Source organism: Opisthorchis viverrini (genome assembly GCF_000715545.1).
Source record: "Opisthorchis viverrini unplaced genomic scaffold opera_v5_108, whole genome shotgun sequence".
Lineage (NCBI taxonomy): Eukaryota > Metazoa > Platyhelminthes > Trematoda > Opisthorchiida > Opisthorchiidae > Opisthorchis > Opisthorchis viverrini.
Window position 1 is genome coordinate 486,284 of NW_008751766.1, and position 11,211 is coordinate 497,494.

Below are 11,211 nucleotides of genomic sequence, written 5' to 3' on the forward strand. Positions count from 1 at the left end.
TATATATGACTCTTGTCAAAAACAGTGATCCGGTCACTAAATGCCTGTCCAAATTTAGACAGCCGCAGAAATCTGCGTGGAACCAATGGCAGTGCTGCATGTAGTTTTGTGACTTCACTGTAGATGCAAGAAAATAAATTCGGCAGGCAAACATGTGGAGATCTTTTTAGAGCAACCAGTAGGTTTAAAAACAGTGGCGTAATACTGAGCACAGGAAACAGGTACTTGTTGAAGAGCGAGGCGTCGGTGGTATCCTTCCACTTTATCAGGTTTCATCGTAATATAATTATGCTGTAACCATGTTCCCGGAAACCGCCCATTGGAGCATCGTCACTATTGTGATGGATAGCCCGGCAGTACACCACTAAACATCTGACTAATTGTGCCAAAGTCCTTATGAGGAACGTATGTCAGGTGGATACTGATAAGAAACTTACCTTAATTCGTGTTGTTTGTGCGTAGCAAGTAACCCAGTCAGTACATTGTGGTTTATGGGCCTGATCTCACTGAGGCATGGTGTGCAGTTTCGCATAATCGAGTTTGCGCTGCGAAAACGGCAACTATTTCGAACGACCCGTTTGTTTGGCGACACTGAGAAGCATTGTATTTCAAATCTCTTCAGTCTTGCGTTGATAGCCGTACTCCAGGTCACTCTCTCGGGTGCTAAGCTTTTTTGTGGTCAGGAGTAAAAGTTACCGTTTTTAGGCTCAGTTGCAGACTGCCTTGGTGGTGGTGTTTTGGACATCTCCGATTCTTCTTCAACCGACCATGGACAAAGTAAAATGGGTCAGGTAATCTGAAAAGGCGTCTGTATAATGTCCATGTTTTACTAATCTACAGAAGTAAACGCAACAGCCCGACGTGCTGTGAATTTGGTGGAAGATTCTTAACATCAAAAGATCAACTCTGAATGCTCACTCTATTGGACAGCCAAGGTTTACACATGTGTGAATTCTCCCTTCTGCCGAGGGGATAATTCTGTCACATTAAAAAAATATTACACCCATTTCCAAGGTTCACATGTGGCGAAAATGGGGAGTAGTGTGAAATCAGAATTATTATATATCATGTATATTATATATTATATTTAAGAAAGGGATCCAAAGGGATCCAAACGCGTGAATTCACTTGGGGACTAAGATGACATTTTCGAAACTCGAATTTCGGATGGGTGCCAATCTCTTCTGAAAGAGTAACTGTAGAATGATTTCTAATCTGTTACAAAAGATAGCGGATAGCCAACTAATCCACTGAGGTGAAGTTGGAGTACAAACAGTGTACTCACTTGCTACCAGTGTGGCAAATCGTTTCACTATAAATATAGAAAGGGGTAACCAGTAAATGTATGAGATTATAATCTGAAAAAACGCCTGATATGAGCTGTCAGCTTCAAGCAAAATCAACCTTAGAGTATCTAGCAAGATTTACTCTAACCGGTTTCGCCCTTCTAGAAACTCATCAGGTAGATGCAATCCACAAGTTTTCGTCATTCTTGTTCTACCTGAGCCCAAATTGTACGAAGTTAACGAATTAAACTCATCTGCAAGTAAATTTGGTTTTGCGGGAGACTCACCTAGAACCCAGCTGAATCCTCCGTTTAAGCTAAGTTCGTTGGTGCTACAAAACCAGTTTTGCTAACGGACTGGTCTTTCACTAGACAAATCCTGCCGCATTTCGTAAGATGAAAAGGTGCATAAGTGTAGACTGGTGTTAAGGTATAATAAAGTTTTGTTTGACCAAGGCTTTGGAATAAAACTGACTTCAAAGAGTGACAGCTGAAATTATTCACTACACCAAATATTCCAAGACACGGTAAGCCTATTGGCCCGTGAAATCAGCTTTGGAATAGTATTATCAATAATTGGTCTAATTGGAGTTTTTGGTCTGCTTGTTATATTGTTCTCTACCAAACTCGCCAGGCAGTCGTTTTCATTTAGCACACTCCTGTGGAACCTGCGCTTACTTTCCATGGTGTCATCTGAACATACTGTTTTTGTTGTCGTTGCCGAAAAACACCCGTTTTATGGACACAAATCTGTGGACGTTTGCGTATGTTTCTGTCAATTTTAGCTTTCGTACACCGAGCTTTTATTATTAAATCTTTTGACCACGCAACCAACTGCACGCCAAGGAAGTAAAAAGAGTTTTTATCCTCTTGACAACTGGACCCTGTTACATCGTTGTGGGTGTGCTATATTGTTGAGGTATTGTTCCGTCGATAAACAGGTATCATCGACACAAAGTCCTTTCCTAGCATTAAGCTCGAAAAAAGCCTGTTTCTATGTTTCCAATCTGGTAGTTGAGTTTTATACTGAATTTGAATTTGATACGCGGATTTTCTTTAGGTGTGATAAAGTTAGTTGTGTGTTAGAACATATGCAACTGAAAACTTATGACGGAGAGGCTGTAGTTGGAAGCGCCATGAAGACATAGATCTAAACTAAAATAACTTCATTTATCAGGTTTACACCATATAAGAATGAGTTTGTGATTTTCTTACATTGTCCAAAAAATATCCATTGTTCCTCAAATACCTGCTGACAAGACTAAACTCAATTTGGGGAAGTAAATCAATTTGCAAATTAAGTTGGTGTTAACGAAGGGGTAAAATAAGTCCAAGCTAAATCGTTTGTTTATGGCGTTCTTCAGCTGAACGTGTTGCACAGAGGCTGTGTAATGTTTCCATCTGTGAAATATTCGAGATTTCGAAGGATACTTCTCTAAAGTGCACTACACCACCTACGTAGATGTTAGCAAAACTTTGTTAGCTCACTACCTGTTTTGCCCTTCTTGGGATTTATCATTTATATGCTTTTGGATGCTTTTTAACACAGGACAGTTGCTGCTACGAACATGAATGAAACAAGCAGTCGTTCACATGCCGTTTTCACAATGGTTGTCACACAGAAGTTGAAGGACATCGATTCGGGTTTAACGACAGAAAAAGTGAGGCTGTCATTCTCTCATAAGAATCTTTCATTTTTTTACCGAATGATGGGATTCAGACTCGATTATTTTGATTGTCATTGACTGCACAATATACTGACATATCAACTGGATAGCAAACAGATTTCAGCTGCCGTTAGCCTTTTGACCGACAGTACACCGCTGCACTTAGATGCCAAGCTGTACTACTTTCTTATTTTTCCTCAAGTAATTCTAGAAAACCATAAAGGTCTGTCTAATGGCTACTTAATGGTGTCTGGGCTTTGGAATAACCCGATTTTATTGCTTGAAGAAAGACGGAGATACCTTACCACATGTTTGCGAATTATATTTCTATGAAATCTCTTCAACATGTATTTCTCCGTTTGGGTACCTAGAGAAAGGAGCAGAGACGCCTAAATATACCCCGTCTATCATAGTTCCCCGTATAATCTTGATCATATGCGCAAGCAAGCAAATATGTACCAGATTAATCAACTTACAGATGGGTTATAATTGCTGATTGCGCAGCAGTAACAAAATATTTGGTGTCCAGTATGAACGCTGGGAACTGTATCATCAAGTTTCTGTCGAAGACATGAGCGACCACCCTGTCTGTTTATTTGGTGGTCCAAAGAGACAACTCGTTTCAAAGCAGCTAGCGGCAGGAGATGGCAGTGACCATATGCTTTCTGTTTGAAGTGATTATATCCTTTTATGGGGTAAAACAAGTACGACGGATATGTAAGCTTCCAAACCCACAAAAATTCATGTGCACAAATTATCTGTTAGCAAGAAAAATATGATGGAACACTTTTTGTATATGCTCAGTAAAGTGTAAAGAATGTCCTAGCAACCACTCTTTTTTTCAGGTAAGCAAAATTAGCCTGGTTGACCTGGCCGGGAGCGAACGAGCAGATGCAACCGGGGCCACAGATATACGGCTAAAAGAAGGGGCTAATATCAACAAATCTCTGACGACTTTGGGTAAAGTGATTGCAGGGTTAGCAGAATTGGTAAGTCGGTAGTTGCAGAATCATCCCTATGATTTTCTGTTTTCAGCACATGTAAACAAATTAATTAGAGTTCTGCTTGTTTTCAGTAAATTTTCTGACAGAAGGTGTGTGCAGTTGAGTTAGGTCAGTTTCATCATTCAACGTCATATTAATGGGAAATTAGTTTTGAACACTAGTGTCAATTTGATTTTGCTACCAGTGAATTGCTAAAGTGGAGGAGAATTTCGGCACTCTCATTCCAATTTGAGCGACTATTGCTCTACTCCATACCATTACCTTTTGCCAGTCTTCTTACGGTGATTTTTTATACAGGGTCCTCGTTTTCCTTGTTGGGAGTTTTTGGATATTGATGCGATACACAGACAGGTCATGTGGGAATTGCGGAACCGCGCGAATTGGAATGAGCATCTAAGGTGCACTTAGAGCACGTAATGCAATCCGGGAAGTCCAGCGGAGTGACGCGCAAAATCACAAGCCAAGAATTTCGAACCCGTGAGATTTATCAACAAAATGCGTTAACACAAGTACAAAATATGCAAATAAAAAGGACACAAACCTCAAATCATGAGGAGTTCCGTCTAGATGTTGCACGAGTTAGTGTAAGGCCAAAGAATTACCGACAAACGTGCGCGCACAGCACGCGGTAACGCAAGTGGTCATAAAAGTGAGGGGAAAGTTCGTGAGAATTAATTCGACATGTTAATTCTGAGGAATTGTGGGTGAATATGGAATACTTGGAATACAGGAAAACAGTGGGTTCAAGCCAGGGAACGGTTTGACCGGGAGAAAGGAGGTACAGTGGAACAGAGAGTAACGTAACCAGCTTGAAGATTTACTTTTGCATATTCGATTTCCAATTCTTGGGTAAAAGTCTACTCTGGATTAAAACAAGAAATATTTGGATAAGTCTGCTGTTGATTTTGAATGTGAAAATGAAGTACTTATAGGTATACGATGATTTGTAATTGTACTGCGTAAACCGTTTGAATAACCTGTTTCAGATGTAACATAGAGGTGTGCCGTCGAGCAGTTGAAGTTCGGGCGAATTTTTTCAGGACCATTTTAAATGGCAGATTGTATATTCAACCACTTTTTACCACACACATATTCCAGGGGTATATGTAGTTAGTTGCGGAAGAGGCAGCACTCAGCACATTTTGTTACATCAAGACTGCTGGTTTATTCACGGGGTATATATACATTATATTTTGACGTTTTTTTTAATTTTTAGAGCTCCAAGAAGAAGAAAAAGCCGGACTTCATTCCTTATCGAGATTCCGTGTTAACATGGCTTCTTCGGGAAAACCTAGGCAGGTTTAGACACCATTTACTTTTGATATCAGTGTCATACACGTATCCCTTTGTTCAGGTCAGACTCACATCCTTTTTAATCAATAAGGTGTTGACTGGTTTTTAGAGTACATGAGATGGTGATCACGCCCTATGTATGGGGGATGGCACTTGTAGCACATGCCATTGACTTGGTCATCGCCTTACATATAAAAGCACTTGGAGTCCACCAGTGTGGGACTGCATTAGTTGGATCACGGGATTTAGTTTAGCTATGCTGCGGTCTGTGTTGATTTGTCCCCTAGTGGATAAGACGATTTTTCACTGCACTTGGAACTGTCTTACGTTGTTCTTGTTATATACAAGATTACTGTAGAACGGTGAGACGAATCTTGTGGCTGTTCTCACTTATTGATGGTGTGACTCCCTGCGTATATCTGCGAAATTTCACATCTTATCTTCAGTAGATTAAAGGGACAGATTTTTGGATAACCATTACTGGTTGCAAAATCAAAATGACGATACTGGTCAACGTATCACCTTTTCATTCGAATTGCGCAGTACCTCGTCACTTCTCTGCTGAGTATAAACATAGTGCTTATCTATATGTTCCATTGATGGTCATCACGCTTGAGTGTCACCAATGGCGTTGCTTTGTCTACGACATGCATGTGTGTATTCTCCCTTGTCACCACCAGTAAGCAAGCGTAGCGTAGTCCCTTCGACACCCGAAGACTGGTTGGGATCTTGGGTCTGTCGAGATACTTTGTGAAAATTTGTACATTCCATGATTTCCACAGCCATCTACAGCTGATTTCAAGCATCCGTCCCACGACCTGACTAGTAATTCCCGACGGGCGGGTCTTTTCATCAACGGAACCAGAACAGCTACTGAATCGTCGTTCGAGCCGTGGGGCAAACCAACAATATTGCCCAAGTATAAATACGGTTGCTTGTTCGGCCGTGAAAACTTGGATGTCTGCAGCATGCGGTGGTGGAATAGTTATAACACACCCACCTCATGTCAAATGTTCAGTTTCAACCCCCGACAGGGCTAAGGATATGCATGCTGATGAGCTCTAATACGAGTAGACCTCGAGTTCAATTCTCCTTCTTTTTGGCTTGGACTCATCTGAATAATTATACGAGGATAAGAGAGTGGCTGCTTATATGTGAGTGATGTGGACGTGAATTCTACATCTCACGCAACGTTGCGTTCTGCAACGAACGTATCATAGGTACCCATTATTTGCAGCGATGGATATCAGTTCGAGGTTGGGTTGGGGTAGGAGAATTCACCTTCAGCATAGAGTTTCAAGGGTTAGGAGGGTCGTGAATGTCCCCAGCTACAAAGACGATTCATATGGTCCCAGATTCAGTCAAATAATCAGTTGTTTATTCCCTAAAATCCACTAACCACCAGATTTTCAATTTATGGGTGAGGGGCACGTGAACAAGACTTTTGTTTCGGTATTTCAGGCTGAATTTTACACAGAGAAAGGCAGTATGTTGTTAAAATATAACTACTGTGTTTGGGGTACACCTAAAATTAGTTTTGTTTTTTCTGAAGGTTTAGATGAAGCACATGCCTAAGGTTCAAACACCCCACTTAGTCCACCTACCACAAATCTTACAAAAGCTGTGACAACGTCCAGTTGGTTATGTTTGTTGATGTCATTAGAGACTGTCAAATGCGGAGAGAAACAGATATGACAAACGGCAGACGACTGGGTGGATGACATTCATCTACTGTCACGTACTCAGGCACATGCTGTGTGGTGAATGCGTTCAGCCTGACAGTTACTTCAACTGTGTTCCGCAGCTTAAGTTGATCCTGCTACACTCTTAATCTGTTAACTCGGTTACTACGTCATTTTTGTTCGTTCTGCCATCCGTTTGATGTCTGATGGTTGCGATTAAGGTCGAAGGGTTTTCCGCAACCATACGAATAGTGTATTATCTCTCGATCTCGTTTGTTACATTCGGCGTAATTGAATCCGTCTAAGTGCAGCCAACGCTGTTACACGATTCTGCAGTAGATGGTGTGTTCATAGGATATTTAGAGAAGGAAGTCAAGTTTCTTGTTACCGTGGTGGATCAAAAGGATACTAGTAGATAGTAGGCTGTAAAGCATATTCTATTTTATTGCTGCTGTCGCTCGCAAGATTGATGAGTGGGAGCAGCTGTTATACTTGCTGTCAACCACCCATAGAGCCGGATATTGCTTTCATTATTTTGATAACTTTCAGGTGCAAACCATGTGCAATGATCTCAGTGGTCCTACTGGATCACCTATAATGTTTTTTCACTTAATTCTGGTATCATTTGGTTTATTAGACAGTTTTTTTTCGAATGACAGTCCAAAGAATGTGCTGCTGGCGTAGATGCAGAGAAAGTTGTCGTTCGTGTATCGCTTTCACTCTTACTGATGAATTGAAATCTAGCACAATCCTCCAACCAACTGACATTGGCTTTAAAATTTGTTGGACTATTATGTTCTCACTAAGGTTCATCTTCTTGGATTGTATTACCAGTACCAGTAAATTAGGGATACCGAATGCGTTTTATTGTACTTACCATTTGTTATTTGTGTCAGCCGGGGGAACTGACGTGTTGTGGTGTAGTGGCAGAGAATCACAGTTTAGAGCGAGCGTGACCGGCCACAGGATACTTACAGAAACCGATTTTCTATATCTCTTTTACATACATTTTAAAGTTTCCAATTCTGCAGCTTGGGTCATAACGCATAGGTTGCGTGGTGTGTTGTTTGATACGTTCGTGTCTACAGCAGAATCTTAATTCATCAGTTCACTAGAATAAAGAAGCATTTGGTTGGTAGTGGGACAAAAGCCCTGATAGTTCATCAATAAAGTAGTGTTTACTTCACAAGATTATGGCTTCTTCTGTTTGTTTGTGATTTTCGTTCTCCGCTCGGACCTGATCACTCTTAGGCCTCATCAAATTGTGGGAGATTGACGACCCCTTGTTATATGTATTATTCTGGTAAAAACAACTTCATTCATTTTGGGTGGTCTCAACTCGACAACTATCTTCAACACTGGGTGGCAAAAAGAATGAAGGTAAACTCATCGGTTCTCTAGTCAGAAACTGTCTTGACGAAACAGATTTTCATTCTTTCCAGTGAAAGCTGTTTTAGATGGGACGTTGCTCTTGACCACGATGAGGACCACAACTGTCTTTTTACGTAGACATCGGTCACAACATAGCAACAAATTTCAGTTCCGTCGGTAACCATTGAAAACCAACTTGGTGATAACCGATCATTGGTTACTTCGAACAGGATTATTTGAACACTAGACTGTGGTTTGTGTGAGCTCCAGCGACGAATTAATCAATGGACGGAACATCAGACTGCAGCTGATTGTAGAACTCCTATCTCAACGGTGACGTTTAAGCACATGCGGTTTTGTGGGTAAAATTCAAATTATGAACAAAGAAACATTGTGCACTTTTGTGTGGATGCGTGAAGCAGTTTTGGTGAGATTTTCATTCAGAGTCAGTCCCAGTTGTACTCTGTTTTTTTTTGTTGAGGCTGTCTGGTGCCATATATGGTGCCGGCTATATTGCTGTACCCAAATTTGTTCAAATATGGTTTTTCCCTGTCCGTATGAAAAAAATTGATTACGTCCATACGTGATTAATTACCGACTGTACATAAAGCTTTCTATAAGGAACGGAACAAACCCTTATACTATCACCATCACTATCACTAGCACTATCATGGCTACCGAACGTTGAATTGCATCGAAACTTTTAAAATCTCTTGCTATTTTGCACTTTGTGCCCTTAGCATTGCTCGAAAAATGCAAAACAGGAAATGTTGGTAACGCGTTGAAATATTGGTAGCTCAAGTGAGTTTATTGGTTGTTAATCAGGTGGCTGCTGATCTGTTCGCCGAGCTTGACAATTGGCTTACAAACGTTTCGCCACCAAGCGAGGAGACATCATCAGTGCGCAGTGGTGATGCCTCTTTCCTTGGTGACGAAACGTTCGCAAGCAAATTGCCGAGCTCGGCGAACAGATCAACGGCCACCTGATCAACAGCTAAAAACGGAAAATCTATTTATGGTTGCATGCATAGCCACACACAGATACCACTCATTTAGTTGGTCATCTTTTACCGCTCTTTTAGGTGGAAATTCCCACACAACGATGATTGCAACCATTTCACCGGCTGATATAAACTATGAAGAAACACTGTCAACTTTACGGTATGCGGACCGCGCCAAACACATTGTATGCAAGGCCGTGGTAAATGAGGATCCAAATGCAAAACTGATTCGAGAGTTGAAAGCAGAAGTTGCTCGTTTACAGCATATACTCATTATGGAGGGCATAGATATTGAATCAGGTGAGAAGAATCGCAGGCGATATACTGTATATGACTTTTAACTCACATCACCGAGCGTTCTGTCGATGAATGATTCAATACATCATTTGGCCTCATCCTTAGCACCCGCATTTCAGTCATAATATCATCAAATATGCTGGAATCAGTAATGTAATACGGACAAAGCCCTGTAACTTTTGCAAACGAACTTACTAAATGGTAAGCACATTCAGATCATCAAAAAAGCCTGATCAGATTAAGCAAATCGGGGATTCCAACATTCGTTTTACCCTCCTCAGCCATGAAACATATAACACGCAAATTATATGTTGGAGGGAGTGAGGAATGGCGTCGAGGCGATAGACGTAAAGTGTTCAATACCGATTTCACTTCCTCGGGATCGTCTAAGAATTTTTGTAAACATAAGATTAGTCTGTAAAGTTTGATAAAGCTAGTTTCACTGACAGATAACGTGTGTTTTAGTTCTGTGATCAACAATTTGGAGTGATCCGAAGCCCTCATCTGAATACGAAAGGAGTAGTTCAGAACAGATATGATACATTCTGGCTACAATTAAACAGCTCCATAGTCTAGAAAGAGCGTAAGTGCGTTCGACCTTTCCTCTGACAACGAATTAATACTTTGCACAGTACATTCAGCTGAAGTATGTTATGGACTGAGGTTCAGTTGGGAGTCAGTTGGTTGTACTATTGAAAAGCAAGTTAGTATGCGAGTGAAAAAATATTTTTCGTAAAACGTAAAAGGTCACTTAGTGTAATACTATCTACAACAAGTTCAATAGTTTGTACGTTTACCAATATGAATGATGAATAAATCCCAGGTCGTTATGCGGCGCAACTCGTCCCTTTTCGTCTCCATTTTAGGTCAAGTTGAGATAAATCATCCTGATTGCATCATTGAAGAGCAAACCATGGTAATGGAATACGAGATAACCACTGGTTAATTGGAGAATATGCATGTTGGCCTGAGCATCTTCGCCGAGATGCACATGTGTACATAAATGATCGCAGAGTTTATAGCCTGAGTAGTTGAGGAGACCACAAATCAGTGGTTATACCTTGAACGGAGAACTAAAGTATTAGTTGTGATAACCTACCAATCACCATTACTCAATAGTACTGGAAACTGATTCTTGTTGCCCGTAAGATGCCCATTGGATTTATGTTGGTTAAAGCCTCCGCAAAATTTAAAGATTGGACCCGCAAGGAACTAAACTTCTGTCTTCTACCGCTAATCCTTTGGCTGACTAGTCTCATGAGCCCAAGGGTTAATGTCTTTGGTGATTCTGAGGGTGGTCATGATCAACTTGTAATGCAAAGTGTAGCCCACAGTGCGTGCTGGAATATGGTTACTTCTAGGTTCGAATTTTCTACAGAAGCTTCTACGTGAGTCCAATGGAGTCAGCTACATATTCCATGACTGATAAATAGTACATTCCATGACAAAACACTCTGGCTCAAGTAATGTAGGTAGTCTATCGAGTATATTGAAGGAATTTTTAGAACATTCACACCGCATTCGGTACGACTGAGGACGACAAGATTTTGATCTGTGGAACATTCGATTAGCTTCCATTGCTATCTTCTCAGGAGAGATGATTAGGCGACT

At 40.8% G+C, this 11,211-nt stretch overlaps 1 protein-coding gene across 1 annotated transcript in view; it reads left to right on the forward strand.

Moving 5' to 3' along the window:
* T265_05691 (hypothetical protein) overlaps nucleotides 1-11,211 on the forward strand; it is a gene marked incomplete at both ends in the record, with an annotated part of 120,436 nt that overhangs the window by 26,366 nt on the left and 82,859 nt on the right. The window contains 4 exons of the mRNA XM_009170760.1: nucleotides 2,835-2,946; nucleotides 3,798-3,941; nucleotides 5,175-5,220; nucleotides 9,385-9,603. Coding sequence (XP_009169024.1) covers nucleotides 2,835-2,946; nucleotides 3,798-3,941; nucleotides 5,175-5,220; nucleotides 9,385-9,603 — 521 coding nt within the window. The remainder of the gene's footprint in view (nucleotides 1-2,834; nucleotides 2,947-3,797; nucleotides 3,942-5,174; nucleotides 5,221-9,384; nucleotides 9,604-11,211) is intronic.